We start from the raw sequence: 18,259 nt of genomic DNA, 5'->3' as shown, positions 1-18,259 counted from the left end.
GGTAATCGCACTTTGGAGTGGCAGGCGATGTAGAACACTGCTACGCAGTATTCATACATCAAAGTGTGCAGACCCCGAATAGGGACACAGCTAGTATCTCCTTGTGTCCGTTTATTTTCTCCCTGTATTATAATCTGGAACATTTATGGGAAAATAACAAAGTCGGAAAGAGGGATTAAAAAAAGAGGTTTCCCAGCCAAAACATGAAACTTGACAGGTGTGCATCAGACTTTAATTAAAATCTTTAGAAATGTGTGTTTCAAGATCTGTTTCCTTTTGCTCAATTTCCGTTATGTTTTTACTGTATGTGTTTTTGTTTTTTTTAATAAAAAATGAAAGAATACAGTACTTGGTAAAAACTTAATATTTTAACCACAAAAATAAAGCCCACCTCCACATCTAAAAATGTTTTGATCCCACCCACCTTTCCGAACCTCGGGTTCTTTGGTCTCTGCACAGAGCGGTATGGCGGTGCTGTGCTCTGTCTATTTCATAAGTGGCTGATATGCACTAGTGGTGTAACTACCTGACTAGGATATGTGGTGCAGTTCTTAACACTCAATACCAAGACATTATAATTTCCAGTTGTCATGTTTGCATTGTTGAAGCTGAGGTTACTCATTACGTTGTTAGATAGGATTTAGTGGACATGTTTGCATGCTAAGAAACGTTCAGGTGGTTAGTACTGTCCTCTGTTTGAACTGGGATGAGAGAAGCTATTGTCTCAAGAGCATATGTTAATTTTAAAGCTGAGGTGGTACTGACTAGGGAACTGACTGGGTGCCCATTAACATTGCAACTCCTGTTGTGTGTACAGGCAGACACATCTGATGACAGTCTGTCATCATGGCCATAAGATTGCTTTTGTTTTGTTTTCAGAAAAAGAGCAAGTTTCAGATAAAAGTGTAAGATCAAATATGGTTGATCTATCTGGAATAATGTAAGTTAGAGCAAAGTATAACCACTCCACTGTACAATAGTCAAAATTCGCCACTCCAATGGACGGATTTGTGTTAAAAAGGTATTAGAAATATCTGGTTTTGTGCAGAAACACGCTGTTAAAAGTAATCGTTGTTATGGAGAGAACACCTTGAAGTACCTCATTTTGGTAAACGGCGAAAAAAATCTACACTCTCTGTGGTCTGTGAATGCAGCTTCTTACAGCGTTCAATAACTGACAAAAAGCTTTTTTCTTTTAAAAAAAAATTGCACATTAAAGACACTACAGAAATTTTGCCATTTTCCAGGTCACACGCCCCCTGTTGACGGCTACTATTTGATTCACTTTTCGTCCTACCTGACCTGTTAGCTCTCTCCAGCCAGCAAATGACGACCTTACAATAACTCTTGTTTTGTCCCTTTTACTCTTTTAATCTTCTTGCATTTCTTTGGTCAATCAGCAATGGTGCAAGTTCAAAACAGCCAGTGTGTTTTCTAGCGTGAAGCAAAACTCTGACCACATCTTCTGGGCAGCAGCAGCTCCAGAAATGCACGATGTCTCTGTGTCATCAAACAAGTACGGAAGTCAGATTTTTAGGGTCAGAATGTTACATATTGCAGCTTTTACATCTTTAAAATGGAATTTTTTTACCCCTATGATGACCACAAACCTAAGCATAAATATTCCCTTGCCCGGTCGCGGGTTACCAGGACACCCCTCTTGAGCCAGACCTGGGGGTGGAGTATGAGAGTAAGTGTCTGGTGGCCTTTGCCCGTGGGGCCCGGTCGGGCTCAGCCCGAAAGGGTTACATGGGCCCCACCTCCCGTGGGCTCACCATCTGCGGGAGCAGCCGTAGGGGTCGGGTGCAGTGTGAGCTGGGTTGCAGCTATTCTATTCTATTCTATTCTATTTTACAGTAATTTAGCAGACGCTTTCATCCAAAGCGATGTACATATGAGTGAGAACAACACAAGCACGAAATCAAACTTGAAGTGCTACTGGCCTTCTTTTTTCTTTTTTTTTTTTTTTTGCAGATGACGTGGTTCTGTTGGCTTCATTTGGTCGTAATCTCCAGCTCTCACTTGAGCAATTCTCGGCCGAGTGTGAAGCGGCAGGGATGACAATCAACACTCCAAATCTGAGACCATGGTCCTCAGCCGGAATAGGGTGGATTGCCCTCTCTGGGTCGGAAGTGAGGTCCTGCCTCAGGTGGAGGAGTTTAAATATCTTGGGATTTTGTTCATGAGTGAGGGAAGGATGGAGCGCGAGATTGACAGACGGATCAGTGCGGCGTCTGCAGTAATGCGGACTCTGCGCCGGTCTATCGTGGTGAAGAAGGAGCTGAGCCAGAAGGCAAAGCTCCCGATTTACCAGTCGATCTACGTTCCTACCCTCACCTATGGTCATGAGATGTGGGTCATGACCAAAAAAACGAGATCTCGTATACAGGCGGCTGAAATGAGTTTCCTCTGCAGGGTGGCCAGGCTCTCCCTTAGAGATAGGGTGAGGAGCTCGGTCATCCGAGAGGAGAACAGGGTTGAGTCGCTGCTCCTCCGCATCGAGAGGAACCAGTTGAGGTGGCTCGGGCATCTGGTCAGGATGCCTCCTGGACGCCTCCCTGGTGAAGTGTTCCAGGCATGTCCCTCTGGGAGGAGACCCCGGGGAAGACCCAGCACACACTGGAGGGATTATATCTCTCGGCTGGCCTGGGAACGCCTCGGGATCCCCCCCCGCAGAGTTGGCAAATGTGGTTGGGGAGAGGGAAGTCTGGACTTCCCTGCTTAGGCTGCTGCCCCGGCGACCCGACCCTGGATAAGCGGCAGAAAATGAAGATGAAGATGAAAATGGAGTTATGAGCAAATAAAATGTGCGTATAAAACAGCATTTTGTTATATTATCAATATCCCATCCCCCTTTCTGAAGTGCCACTGAAATTGAACTGTAATCATCCAATCAGTAAAGACAAAGACCAGACGGCGATAAACGCCTTGTGTATTAAAATTGTGTAATGCACGACTCTTTGTTGTTTAATCCTTACATATTAATCATGGAAGTTACGTGTTTCTCACCGTATGAGATGCTTTCCAGAAGCACACGAACACAGAAATTAGGGTTACGACAAATTCCTTTTATGATTTCAATCCATTCCTCTTCTGCTGTGGCTCAGCATTTATATAACATTTATCATATTTTATAGTTTAATCAAAGTGTTAGCCTTTCTTTCAGAAATGTGGGAATGAAATTGTTTTAAAATCTGTGGCTGTGGCTTAAAATATCCAAAACACTGAAAATTATTTTGCCTCGTTGTTCAGCTCTCTGGGTGCTCAACACCCCTAAAACTCTGATCATAGATTCGCTCCAAGCTGAATGTGTTGTAGAGAGGTACAGAAGATACTACAATTAGCTCAGTTTTATAAAACTGAATGCAACATATTGTCAGGGAACATCTAAATGCTGCCATCACGAAACAGATGGAGGGCTTAGTATACAAAAGTGACCATATCGTATATAATAAAGAACATTTATGGGTCTTTTACAAGATCAAATGAAAAAAAATGAGTAGGTCTTCAAACAGTAAATGGCATTAACCTCACTGTTTAAAAAGTTAGCTTGTTTTTTTGGGTTTATTTTTCCTCATCTGCAGCTCTGTCTCCTCCCCTTCTCACATTTAAAGGGAGAGATAAGTTGCACCCTGAACTCTGATCTACAAGCACAGTAAATACACAAATAACTCTGAATTACATATCAGCCTTTTAGAAAATTCTTTCTATTTATTTATTATATTATTATAAAAATATTCATTAAAATATTTAGCTTAATGAACCAATGCCATATACAATCAGCATCAAAGGTTTAACAAATGAAATGATTATAATCAGTTTATTTATAAGGCCCTGATACAGCTCAACAAAGTGCTGTACAATAAGTCAGTTAAAATATTTAAAGCATAAAAACAACAAAGCACATAAAGTGAATAAAATATAGAAAATAATAACGTAAGATGGAGAATGGAATCAGAATCAGATTTCTTTGTCATAATCCAGCGTCCCCAAAAGGACCCGCTGCAAACAAATCTAAAAGCAAATGAGATCAATTCTAAGGTTGTGTGGCCAGTGTAAATCAAATAGAAAGTGGAGGTGGATTTTGTGTGGGCGAAGGTTAATGGAAAGTTTGAGGGGGGGGCCTCTGCAACTAATACATACTTCACAATCAGTCATAAGCGGGGGGGAGGCAGGGACGATAGGGTCTTCTCATGCCCCTGCTCTCGGGGCTTTACTGGGGGGGGGGTACGGGTGGGGGAAGAGTGCCGTCCATTAGGCCTAAGTCTGGGCTGGCCTGGCTGTAGGAGGGTTGTCGCCGGCCCTGGGGGGGTGCTGGGTCGGCTGCATCTGTGGGGTGGTGGGGGGGACGCTGGGAGTGGTGGGCGGTAATTATGGGGGCCCTGATCAGGGCCATCCTGTCCTCTGCCCCCTCTGAGGTATCTCACATGGGACATGATGGAGGGGTGAGGTGAGGATGTGTGGGAGTGGGTGTATGGGGTTACAGATGGATGGTGGGATGGCTGGGGGGGGATTAGGGTTGGGGATATAGGTGGGTAGGGGATAGGGATGTGTGAGGATGAGTAGATGTGTGTGTGGAGGGGTATGTTGGCGCGTGGGTTGTATTGGGGTGTGCCTGTGTTGGAGGAGTGAGGGTATGTGTGTGTGTGTGTGTGTGTGTGTGTAGGGGGGGGTGTATATGCGGAATGGGATGTGTGAGTGAGGGTGAAGTTTGGAGGGGGGCTGTGATGGATGATGTGCATGGATTGCAGAGGGTTGTGTGGATGGGGGTTGAGAGGGGAGTGCGTGTTTGGGGGGGGGGGGGGGGGGTATGCATGTATATGTGTGAGGGGAGTGCGTGTTGGGGGGGGGAGGGGGGGGTATGCATGTATATGTGTGTGTGGTTTGGTGGTGGGGGGGTGGTGTCCTGTACCCGGGGGCGCAGCTGGGGTGCGACCTGGCTGCCGCTGGGTGGCGGTCTGGGGATCCTGGTCCTCCGTCGGTGTGGGCTGTGCCCTCTGCCTGCGGGGGCGGGGGCTGCTCACGGGCTCTTGGGGCCCTGGGGCCTGCGCTCTGTCTGCCCTAGGTGGCCGGTGCCCGGCGGGATCGGCCCTTGCCGGCCTGGGCCTGCTGGGGCCTGTTCCCCCTGACTGCGGGGGACTCTGGTTGGGCACCTCCTTCGCCACCTCCTGGGCAGATGCATGGCTGGCTCTGGAGTGGGGGGGTTGGGATCTGTACCTGGGGGTGACTGTCGGTTACCCGGGTCTCTGGGTTCTCCTGGCCTTCCTCTAGCTGTAGGCGGGCGGGGTCACATTGGCATGATCACTCTTCTCTAAACACGTTCCACTCTGAATGTTCTGCATGAATGTTCTGCATGTGTCACAGTCACTGAGTCATCCAGCAAGTTTATTCACTAACAGCAGGTAGCTCTCTTTCTGTCTTTTTGACTTAACTTGCTAGTTTCTGGTCCTCATGATTGTCAACGGTTTTGTTCTCCACGAATCTAGAGTTGGCTTGTGTGGGTGTATATATTTATGTGTGTGGGTGGGTATGTGTGTGTACTTATATGTATGTGTATGTGTATGTATGTATGTGTATGGATATGTATATATGTATGCATATGTGTGAGTGTATGTGTATGTATGTATATGTATGTGTGTGTGTATGTGTATGTGTATATGTATGTGTATGTATGTGAGTATGTATATGTGTATATATGTATATATATATATATATGTGTGTGTGTATGTATGTGTATATGTATGTATGTATATCTATCTTTATGTATGCATGTATGTGTACATGTGTGTGTATGCATGTGTATGTATGTGTATATGTATGTATGTATGTATATATGTATATATATAATGTATGTGCGAGTGTATATACATATATATGTAGGTGGGTATGTATGTGCATATACATGTATGCATTGATCTCTTTCTTTTGTTTTTTTTTTGTTTTTTTATGTTCTCTTTTCTGTTCTCTTTCTGCCCCTTTCCTTTCCTTTCCGGTCGGGTCCAGCAGCATAAACTCTGTAATACAAGCTATTATCCAAAACAAATTGAAAAATAAAATAAGAATCAAGAAATACAAGGGGATCATTACATCTACAAAAGTTCCCCTTGGCAAAATAAATTTGCTCAGCAGAACACAGCATCCAGAACATCAGTCTGCTTGCTTAAATGCTGGACAAGACAAAAAAAAAAAAAAAAAAATTCTTTCTATTTATTTATTATATTATTATAAAAATATTCATTAAAATATTTAGCTTAATGAACCAATGCCATATACAATCAGCATCAAAGGTTTAACGAATGAAATGATTATAATCAGTTTATTTATAAGGCCCTGATACAGCTCAACAAAGTGCTGTACAATAAGTCAGTTAAAATATTTAAAGCATAAAAACAACAAAGCACATAAAGTGAATAAAATATAGAAAATAATAACGTAAGATGGAGAATGGAATCAGAATCAGATTTCTTTGTCATAATCCAGCGTCCCCAAAAGGACCCGCTGCAAACAAATCTAAAAGCAAATGAGATCAATTCTAAGGTTGTGTGGCCAGTGTAAATCAAATAGAAAGTGGAGGTGGATTTTGTGTGGGCGAAGGTTAATGGAAAGTTTGAGGGGGGGGGCCTCTGTTATCACGTGCTATTTCAGAGACGCTGACTCTGAGAGCTGTCGCAGTCAGTTATGGGTCGTCCTGGGATTCAGATGTGGACATGGACACTGTGGATCTTCTGCTGGATTCATGTGGGTCAAGTGCTGGCTGAATCGTAAGTTTTCTTGAACTTTATAAACTGAATGAGTTGATGTGTGATGATTTAGATGAACACTGTGATGGGCTTTTGTTGAAGTCCGACCCAGTAAGATAACTCATGTGACCTGTCTGTGTGTAGACATTATATGGTGGCCATTCCAGCAGTTCTTGAAGCTGGAACTGAGACCATATTCTGTGCGAGTCTCCTGCAGCCCAGCGAGACTCTGGTCATGACTGTCACTCTGATGTCCCAAGAAAAGAACCAAATTCTGCTCGAGAAGACATCCGATGAAACATTTCATGAGTGCATTAGTTTTCAGGTAAGTTCCTGATTGTTTGTTTTTGTTTCCATTCTTAAGTATCTTTCAGAAAAACATCCTTTCATTTGGAAACTAATGATGAGATTAAACCAGTGTCAGAGTAGTTTATTCTGCATTTATGAATATTTCTCCTCCTAAGGTTCCTTTAGTGACAAATGAAGAAGTGCAGAACCTTCAGGTGGAGGTACGAGGAGAGACGTTTTACTCCAAAAAAGTGAAGAAAGTCAAGATTAAAGTCTATGAAGTAGGAACGTTTGTCCAAACAGATAAACCGATCTACCTCCCTGGACAGACGGGTAACTATGAGCTGATGATTTGTGATATTCATTTGTGATGTAACAGTACTTGTATCAACAGTCAGGACCAGGGACGGGTCCTGACTGTTGTCTGTGCTTATGCACCGAACAGCAGTTCAGAGTACCCACCCTTTCTGGAGTCCTTGGAGGGAGTGCTGGAGGGTGCTCCTTCTGGGGACTCCATTGTTCTGTTGGGGGACTTCAATGCTCACGTGGGCAATGACAGTGAGACCTGGAGGGGAGTGATTGGGAGGCATGGTCCCCCCCCTCTGAACCCAAATGGTGTTTTGTTATTGGACTTCTGTGCTCGTCATGGATTGTCCATAACGTACACCATGTTCCAACATAAGAGTGTCCATATGTACACCTGGCATCAGGATTCCCTGGGCCGCAGTTCGATGATCGACTTTGTAGTCGTATCGTCGGACCTGCGGCCACATGCCTTGGACACTCGGGTGAAGAGGGGGGCGGAGCTGTCAACTGATCACCACCTGGTGGTGAGTTGGCTCAGGTGGTGGGGGAGGAGGCCGGTCAGATCTGGCAGACCCAAACGTGTTGTGAGGGTCTGCTGGGAACGTCTGGCTGAGTCCCCCGTCAGAGCGAGCTTCAACTCCCACCTTCAGCAGAGCTTCAACCATGTCCCGAGTGAGGTGGGGGACATTGAGGCCGAATGGGCTGTGTTCCGTGCCTCTATTGCTGAGGCGGCCGGCCGGAGCTGTGGCTGTAAGGTCGTTGGTGCCTGTCATGGCGGTAATCCCAGGACTCGTTGGTGGACACCAACAGTGAGGGATGCCGTCAAGCTGAAGAAGGAGTCCTATCGGGCCTTCTTGGCCTGTGGGACTCTGGAGGCAGCTGATGGGTACCGGCGGGCTAAGCGGCATGCGGCTACGACTGTTGCCGAGGTAAAAACTCGGGCATGGGAGGGGTTCGGCGAGGCCATGGAGAAAGACTTCCGGACGGCTTCGAGGAGATTCTGGTCCACCATCCGGCGGCTCAGGAGGGGGAAGCAGTGCTCCATCAATACTGTGTACAGTGGAGGTGGGGAGCTGCTGACCTCAACTCGGGACGTAGTGGGTCAGTGGAAGGAATACTTCGAAGACCTCCTCAATCCTACCAACACGTCTTCCGATGAGGAAGCAGAGCTGGCGGACTCAGGGGTGGACTCTCCTTTCTCTGGGGCTGAAGTCGCTGAGGTGGTCAAAAAGCTCCTTGGCGGCAAGGCCCCGGGGGTGGATGAGATCCACCCGGAGTTCCTTACGGCTCTGGATGCTGTGGGGCTGTCCTGGCTGACACGCCTCTGCAGCATTGCGTGGACATCAGGGGCAGTACCGCTGGATTGGCAGACTGGGGTGGTGGTCCCCCTTTTTAAGAAGGGGGACCGGAGGGTGTGTTCCAATTACAGGGGAATCACACTCCTCAGCCTCCCTGGTAAGGTCTATTCAGGGGTCCTAGAGAGGAGGGTCCGCCGGATTGTCGAATCCCGGATTGAGGAGGAGCAGTGTGATTTTCGTCGTGGTCGCGGAACAGTGGACCAGCTCTATACCCTCTTTGGGGTCCTGGAGGGGGCATGGGAGTTCGCCCAACCAGTCTACATGTGTTTTGTGGACCTGGAGAAGGCATTCGACCGTGTCCCCCGGGGGCTCCTGTGGGGTGTACTCCGGGAGTATGGGGTACCGGACCCCCTTGTAAGGGCTGTCCGGTCCCTGTACGACAGGTGTCAGAGCTTGGTTCGCATTGCTGGTAGTAAGTCGGATTCGTTTCCGGTGAGGGTTGGACTCCGCCAAGGCTGCCCTTTATCACCGATTCTGTTCATAACTTATATGGACAGAATTTCTAGGCGCAGCCGAGGTGTTGAGGAGATCCGATTTGGTGGCCTCAGGATTGGGTCCCTGCTTTTTGCGGATGATGTGGTCCTGTTGGCTTCATCTGGTCGTGATCTCCAGCTCTCGCTTGAGCGATTCGCGGCCGAGTGTGAAGCGGCTGGGATGAGAATCAGCACCTCCAAATCTGAGACCATGGTCCTAAGCCGGAATAGGGTGGATTGCCCTCTCCGGGTCGGGAGTCAGGTCCTGCCTCAAGTGGAGGAGTTTAAATATCTCGGGGTCTTGTTCACGAGTGAGGGAAGGATGGAGCGCGAGATCGACAGACGGATCGGTGCGGCGTCTGCAGTAATGTGGGCTCTGTGCCGGTCTGTCGTGGTGATGAAGGAGCTGAGCCAGAAGGCGAAGCTCTCGATTTACCAGTCGATCTACGTTCCTACCTTCACCTATGGTCATGAGCTGTGGGTCGTGACCGAAAGAACGAGATCTCGTATACAGGCGGCTGAAATGGGTTTCCTCCGCAGGGTGGCCGGGCTCACCCTTAGAGATAGGGTGAGGAGCTCGGTCATCCGGGAGGGCTCAGAGTAGAGCCGCTGCTCCTCCGCATCGAGAGGAACCAGTTGAGGTGGCTCGGGCATCTGTTCAGGATGCCTCCTGGACGCCTCCCTGGTGAGGTGTTCCAGGCACATCCCTCTGGGAGGAGACCCCGGGGAAGACCCAGGACACGCTGGAGGGATTATATCTCTCGGCTGGCCTGGGAACGCCTCGGGATCCCCCCCGCAGAGTTGGCAAATGTGGCTGGGGAGAGGGAAGTCTGGGCTTCCCTGCTTAGGCTGCTGCCCCCGCGACCCGACCCTGGATAAGCGGCAGAAGATGGATGGATGGACAGTACTTGTATCTCTATTCAAATTTTTCGGTATGGAATGGAGGTGTATAAACATTCCCATGTGGAATAGTGACTGCCTTGCACATGCTTCCTCTGTAAACAACGGCTGTGTCCGACCATCCAAGCTAGTCCATAACCCTTTATTTACTATGTATAGCTACACTATAGCAAACTATATAGTGCGTTCATTCTGCTGGCAGTTCGGACACAAAGCTGACTCTTTTCTCCCTGTTGCAGATCACATGACTGCCAACTGTCACCACGACAACAATAACACATCATTCCAAATCCAGTCCAAATTAATATGAAAATAATTAATTTCCTGATACTGTATTTTATGCTTTCCTTGTTGCATATTTATTCAACAAAATAAGGATATAAAATGAATGATATGTAGCTTTTTTCTTTTTAACGTACTTGCTTTAGCTTGCTTTGATGCCTTGTCTTACCACCAATATGTGGGACTAAATCAGACTCTTTTCCTCTGTTGTGCCACGATGGTGGAATGATTCCCCAAACTCTGTCTACTCTGCAGAGTCCCTATCTACTTTTAAGGGCAAGCTGAAGATTCAGTTCTTCAAGGAGCACTTCAACACTTAGTGTAGCTATATTTGTTGGAAAGTTAAAGAACTTAACCCAGTTCTTTGCAACAAACATTATGGTATTATTACATTTCTATTATGTCTAACTGGACAGTCCACTAGCACCTTCCTACGATGCTCTCTACTGTTTGATTTCGTGCTTGTGTTGTTCTCACTCATATGTAAGTCACTTTGGATAAAAGCATCTGCGACATGACTATAGAATAGAAAAGAATAGAATAGAATATTTTCACTTCCGCCATTTTGAGTACCTGCTCGCAATGCATTGTGGCCTATATCAGTGGCTCCAAAGGTTTTTCTGCTGGATCCCCTTTTCATTTATGACAATAATGTCAAGCCCCCCTCCTTTCACATTAACCAAAGAAACATACTTAGAAATGTGTCATAAATTAGCTGTATTGTAGTTAACTAAAATTTAAAAGCACGTTAATGTCAGTATTATTATCCATTCTTCTTCTATAGTGTGAAACATTTTAAACCAGGAATGTCTCCAGACTTTTTCAGGTGAGCCGAGTTTTCAAAGAGACGGATGCTGCTTTAGTAAAACAGCTCTGCTATATATGATAGTTGGAGAGTTTATATCTAAAGTATAGACACCATAAGGCCAGACACCATAAGACTTGACACAGCTGGATCCAATAAAATGGAGAATAATAAATGGTGGATGGATTGTACTGGTATTGTTTTGAGTATTTGGGGTTAGTGTTAAATTTGTAATCTGACGGTCTTCGAACACAACAACTCACAGACCAGGCTGACACAGACTTGTTCATTCATTTTGCTTGCACCCAACAACAATATAACTTTGTTATTACACCCTAAAGATGACAATGATAATGAACACCTGTTTGTTTGACAACTGTGCACCACCTAGTGGTCACCTGTTCATATTAATGTCAATACATAACATCTCCTCTCAAACTTAAAAAGGATGTGATAACTAGCTGAGATAACTAGATAAGACAAGTGACCTATATGCTTTCTTCAACCGAACAGAAAATAATTTTCAATAACGAAATATGACATGAACTATTCAGTTTCACTCGACAGCTGTATAACACAGCACAAAACAAAACATTTCTTTTATTTTACTTTTGTATTAACAGTCAATTCATTGATTACAGTATCGTACTGGGGGGTTAGTTTCCCTTAAGGATAATGTCTCACAGACTCATTCAGGGCAGCATCTCCAGTACATGATAGTTCTGTAGATCCGTGTGCTTTAGACAGTCCAGCAGTAGACTTGACTATCAGTCTGTTCAAGGTCTGATGTTACACAGTGGTCAGGCAGACTCCCAGCAGCAGGACATGATAACGACTCCGGAAAAACTGATGAAAGGGTCTACCGACCACCCTTCCATGTCTTTGGGTGTTTGCTCTGAGCACGCCAAAATCTGATCCACATGCCGTCTCCATAGACCTTGTCCTTCAGTCTTTACCTTGTAAGACACTGGGCTTGTTTGTTCTTTCACCATTCTAGTCCAGACAACTAGTCCACCTTTCCTCCCCCTTCCGATAGTCGCAAACAAGGACAGGCTCACCCACCTCAAACTCCTTGTTTCGGGTGCAGCCTTGACAACATAGGAGCTGAGAAGCCTGAAACTGGCGTACCATCCTGCTCAGACTGGGCTTAAGAAATCCAGCCAAGAACGCAGCCTACGCCTCAGAAACAACATCACTGGAGCCTCCCTTGTTGTAGCATGGGGAGTGTTGCGATACGTTTGTAGGAATGTGTCCATACTATATATAATATGTGATTTCAAGGCATGTTTGAACGTCTGCAAAAATGCACTGCCAAACCATTTGTAGCAGGATGGTAAAGGGCTGAGCGAATGCGTTTAATCCCATTGGACCTCAGAAATGTAGAGAATTCATCTGAACAGAACTGTGGTGCATTGTCGCTCACAAGAACGAGAGGAATGCTGTGGCCACTAAAAAGGTTTCTCAGGACTTGAATTTTTTTTTAGCAACTAGCGGTAGTACTGTCCATGACATGTACTTCAGGCCACTTGGAATGTGCATCGACAACCACCAGATAAATGTGTCTCTCGAACAGACCAGCTAAGTCCATAAAAATCATTTCCCAAGGATTGGAGGGCCACATCCAAGGGTGCAAAGGGGCCAGACTTGGTTCTTTTTGGACTCATTGGCAGGAGTGACAGGATTTGGGTTGAAGTTCTATCTCTGAATCAATTTTAGGCTACCACGCATAACTCAGAGCCAAACTTTTCATCCTCACCACCCCTGGGTGTGCAGTGTGGAGCTCTTTTAACACACAGGGTTGGAGTTTAGGTGGCTCTATCACACAGGAGCCACACTTCATACATCCCTGTTGTATTGTGAGCTCATGTCGCTGCAGCAGAAACTGTGCTAGCTCTTCTGCATCATTAGCAGAAGAGAAATGACCAGTTGTGACCATCTCTACCACACGTGACGTGACAGGGTCTGATAGGGTCTCACATCAGATCTCGGTGCAGCTAACAGGTAGAGTTTCAATTGAGATGTGTAGAACACATCTACTGTGTCCTACTTTCCTTCATGCATGTGGGACAGTGGTAACAAAAAGTGCATCAGCATTGGCATGGGCTTCACCTTTACTATATTCAATTGTGTAATTATGGGCTGACAGTAGCAAGGCCCAGCGTGGCAGCCTGGCAGCAGCCAATGATGGAATACTTTTCAGCGGACTTAGGATAGCAGTCCGTGAGCAGAGTGAACTTATTACCATAGAGGTATTAATGAAACTTGTGGATTCCAAAAACTATTGCCAAAGCCTCCCACTCAATTTGTGCATAGTTTTGCTCTGTCTGGCTCAGTGTTGTTGATACATAGGCAATGGATTTTTCCTCACTATTTGTCAACACGTGAGAGAACAGCTCATACCCAATAGGGTGAGGCATCACAAGCCAGGCGGAGGTGCAGTTCAACATTGTAATGCATCCAAAGCTTTCAGATGAGTCTCTTCATCTGGACCACTTACTAGAATATCATCCAGGTAGCAGTGAGTAAAAGGAAATCCAAGGAGCACCTGATTCATTGCTTTCTGAAATAATGCCGGTGCAGATGCTATCTCCAAGGGCAAATGACTGTAGCAGAACAACCCATTTTGTGTTGAGATAGTCAATAACTTCTATGACTCCTCCTCCACTTCCATCTGCAGATAGGTGTTTGATAAATCTAGTATACTGAAGCGCTGGCCTCCGGCCAGAGATGCAAACAGATCCTCAATCCATGGAATTGGATATTTGTCCACACAGAGAAATGGGTTTATTGTAACTTTGAAGTCTCCACAAAGTCTGACTGACATCTTTTTTGCTTACTGGGTCCACAGGTGTGGCCCAGTCACTGTGGTCCAATGGTGAAATGACACTCAATGAGGTATCAGCTCAGCCTCTCCTTTTGTTCGAAGGGCAAAAATTTGCCCACCTCGCGTGAGGGGCAGAATTTCAGAGTCACTCTGGCCTTAATTCTTTGCAATTTGCCCAATTAGGGGTAGAAAATAGCAGAATGTCTCTAACACTTTTTCTAAGCTATCTTCTTACTTTTCTCCACCACAAGCACCAACTTCTAGTCTTTCCAGTTTAGTTTAATGACTCTGAGCCATTCTTTATCAAACAGTGGGGGGACATCAACTCTCACAACATACAGCAGTAAATCAGCAGTCTGGTTATGTAGCCTTACTTGCACTTTAATGACTCCTTCAGGTGCTATAGCCTCTCAGGTGTATGTTTTTAGAACATCGTAGGCTGCAGCAGCCCTTGTTGCACATACAATCCCACAGGAATCAAAGACACTGCAGCCCCAGTGTCCAATTCCATTTCCATTCTCTGTCCATTAACTACAGGAAACACAGTAATGCGGCTGCACTTGTTATTATGGATAACTGAATTTAGTACCAGGTCACCTAGATTCAGTAACTTCAATTTTATTATCATGAGCTTCTAGTCAATACTCTCTTTTTTTTTTTTTTATTTCCGATTTTGTGCTTGGTGATGTTACCTTTAAACTCCTGCTTCCCATCTCTACATTTCTTTTCCCTTTGCAGTTTATTTTTACTCTTACACATCCTTCCAATATGTCATTTGTTTCCACACTGGTGACAGTCATGATCCTTGTACCAACAGGGGAGCTTAGGTTAGTATGTGGATCGTTTAGTGTTTGGTTACTCCCTACAGGGAAATAAGACATTTCTGTTAACCTTTTGCTGTTCCTACATTTGATTTACTCATTACAACAAAAGACTTCAAACTGGTGTGTGTGTGTTAACACACATTAAGATTGCTACCAGCTTGCCATTCCAGACATAGCATGTTTGCATCTGTTAGTACTTCCCTTTCTGGTTTAGAGGTGCATCAGTGAGAAATCAGTTTTCACCACCTCAGTATTTTTACACACCACCACTGCCAATAAATGAGCATCGCTCCCAGGTTAAAAAAAACTATTATGACTGATGACTATGATGTTATGATGCTGGTGCCTGGACATGACAATGTACTTGTAGATGACTGTACTCATTTAAAGGCTCACAAATATATTTTTTAACATTAATATACATTTAAGAATAACGACATTTAAACCAGAAAATCTTAAGGATTAGTGGTGTCATTTCTGATTTAAAGTAAGTAACGCCAAAAACCTCTGCCAAGGGCCACAGTTCCAATAAAAAATCATGGATCCAAACGGTGATCCGGATCAGCACCCAAATTAAATCAGTTCTTCTTTTTCACATTTCCAGCAACTCATGATAATTTAATGAAAATCTGTCCAGTTTTTTAGATGACAAATTATATTTGGGGTGTTAAATGGGTGATCCTGCCACAGACATCTTGCTTGCGTTACTTAAGCTTTTGACACCGTTAAAAATAATCACAACACCGAGATTGCTCCTTCAGGTTAGCATCCCACAATGCTGTGCTGCTTTGCTATCGTGTCAATCAATCACTTTATTTACATAGCACATTTCACAACAAATGTTTCCAAAGTGCTGCAGACAAATCAATATACCTTAAAAAGTAAAATAAACCATTCCATGGACAGAAAACACCTTATATCCTTATCAAGACCCACTGGTGAAGCTGGTTAATCTTGTCTTGTACTTTGTTCTACCAGAAAACCAAAAGACATAAGATTGTTTGTGTTTACGTGTATGTTAGTTGACTTGTATGTTAGTTTCTGTAATGTGCAAAGATCATCAGTATTGCTGTAGTCAAGATTTTAACAGTAAAATATTTTAATTTTTCTCAGTGCATTTCAGAGTGGTCTCACTGGACAGCAAGTTTAGACCTGCAAGTCAGCTGGTGAGTAAATCTGAGCAAAAAGTGCTTTGTTTGTTTGATAAGAGGACTGTTTACATTGCATCACACGGTCCACAGAAGCTGATGAACTTTAAGAGAAGTTACACATTAATGTGATCTTTAACCTTAATTCTTCGTTCATAAATATTTTCAGTGTGTTTAACATTGTGTAATCCACTAGTATGAAGTATATCTCTGCAGGTTTATTCTTCTTAACTACAGATAGTCTGTTTATAGAGAAAAAACACATTAAAATAGTACTTTGTGTGTCATGTTAGAAAATTACTATGAAAGATTAGATCTTTTGCTGACTGCAGTACAAACCTCTGATGTTAATAAATAAAAATATCGTAGAAAGAGTTTGAAGGAAGAAGGTTTTGACTTCATATCCTGAATATCTTTCTTTTCTGTTTATTTGTAGTACACCGTCATTGAAATACAGGTAAGAAAATATCAACACACATTTTTTATCTTCTTGTAAAATCAGCAGATTAATCTTTGAAAACTTTTTGAGGGAAATGAATAACACTAAGATTGTGGAGCAGCAAAAATCTTGCTAACATTATCAGTTTGTCATGGACTCTTTAAATGTACAATATTCAGGTTATTATGAGAATATACTGATCAGGGTAATTAATAAAATAAAGGATAAAGGGATTTCAGTTTAGAATTTAAAGTTAGATTTCTTTTTCATTTTAACAAAAATATAAAATGTTATTTAGTTTATCAACATATACTAATGACTCCTTACAAGGATTTTAGAGCCATTGAGACATAAGAGGCTCTGTGCTACTGAAAACTCCAGGGGCTTTTACCCCTTAACAGTCTGTCTCTTTAATTTTTAATAAAAATTAATTCTGCTTTAAACTGACAAAAAAAAAATGTCCATGTAATCACCTCATTCCTGATGCAAAAGTCTATTCAGAATTAAACTTAATTCTGAATTAAGTGGCTGATTTATTCGTATTTTAATTCCAAACTGTTTAATTCCTCTATCCTGTAAACCTTCACTCCGCTCTAAGTTAATTCTGGTCATTCTGCACATTTTCGTTACCTTGTCCTGTCCTGATGACTCACCTTGTTTTCACCTCCTGTCTTCTATTTTCCTTCTCCTTCTCAGTTGCTGAACAAAGCAAAGTAGTATGCTCGTGTCAATCTGGTACTTCAAAGTGACAATCAAAGTAGCAGCGAAACTGGTACTTATGATGAAGTTTTTACAAGTTATGACATAAAAGATGAGAAGCATGGAGCAAACTTTATTTTCGGTAGCCATCAATTCGTCACATCCGCCCTGTGTCCAGTCAGAACTCTTCCCAACCCGCTGCACTAAAGCGGAATTAAGTAAGGACGCTAGTAGGAAAGGGCTGCACGGTGGCATGGTGGTTAGCACTGTCACCTCACAGCAAGAAGGTTGCTGGTTTGATCCTCGGCTGGAGCGAGGTTTGGACAGTGGCCTTTCTGTGTGGAGTTTGCATGTTCTTCCTGTGTATGCGTGGGTTCTCCGCGGGTACTCCGGCCTCTTCTCACCATCCAAAGACATGCATGTTACATTAATTGGTTACCCTAAATTGCCCGAAGGAGTGAGTGTGAGCATGAGTGGTGTCTGTGTGGCCCTGCGATGGACTGGCGACCTATCCAGGGTGTATCCTGCCTTTCGCCCAAAGACTGTTGGGATAGGGTCTAGCTTCCCTGCAATCCTTCATCAGATTAAGCGGTTAGGATAATGAATGCGGGATAGGTAACAGTTTGGTGAGAGTCCTCCTCTTCACCACGGTTTCAAAAGTGTCCTGTCTGCAGCCAATGACAGAGCCGGCTTTTCTGATTAGTGTGCTCAGTCTGTTGGTGTCACTAGCTGCAATGCCGAAACCCCCCCCCCAGCAGACCACAGAGGAAAACAGGGCAGTGGCCATAACAGACTGGTAAAACATTTCCAGCATTCTGCTGCACATGCTGAATGACCTCAGCTTCCTCAGGAAGTAGAGTCTGCTGCACGCTTTCTCGTGCACAGCAGTGCTGTTGGTCTTCCAGCTTAGTCTGCTGTCAATAGTCACTCCCAGATATTTATATTCCTCTACCACATCCACATCCCTACCCAGGATACAGAAAGGCTTTGGGGCTGATCCCTGCTTTCTGAATTCTGTCACCAACTCTTTGTTCTTGCCATTTTGCCACATTAAGCAGCAGGTGATTCCTCCTCCTGCCCACCCACCATGGATACACCCAACAACGGCAGAGTCGTTAGAATATTTCTGCAGATGACATGACTGGGTTATACTGGAAATCTGAAGTGTAGAGA

General features: G+C 44.3%; 1 protein-coding gene across 1 annotated transcript in view; it reads left to right on the top strand.

Moving 5' to 3' along the window:
• Positions 1–6,678: 6,678 nt before the first annotated feature.
• LOC306760696 (alpha-2-macroglobulin-like) overlaps positions 6,679–18,259 on the top strand; it is a gene marked incomplete at both ends in the record, with an annotated part of 30,997 nt that continues 19,416 nt past the window's right edge. The window contains 5 exons of the mRNA XM_079246660.1: positions 6,679–6,761; positions 6,885–7,065; positions 7,205–7,361; positions 15,914–15,966; positions 16,385–16,405. Of these exons, the coding sequence (XP_079102786.1) occupies positions 6,679–6,761; positions 6,885–7,065; positions 7,205–7,361; positions 15,914–15,966; positions 16,385–16,405 (495 nt within the window). The remainder of the gene's footprint in view (positions 6,762–6,884; positions 7,066–7,204; positions 7,362–15,913; positions 15,967–16,384; positions 16,406–18,259) is intronic.

Source organism: Telmatherina bonti, assembly GCF_933228915.1.
Source record: "Telmatherina bonti genome assembly, chromosome: 9".
NCBI lineage: Eukaryota > Metazoa > Chordata > Actinopteri > Atheriniformes > Telmatherinidae > Telmatherina > Telmatherina bonti.
This window is presented reverse-complemented; position numbering and strand designations above follow the sequence as displayed.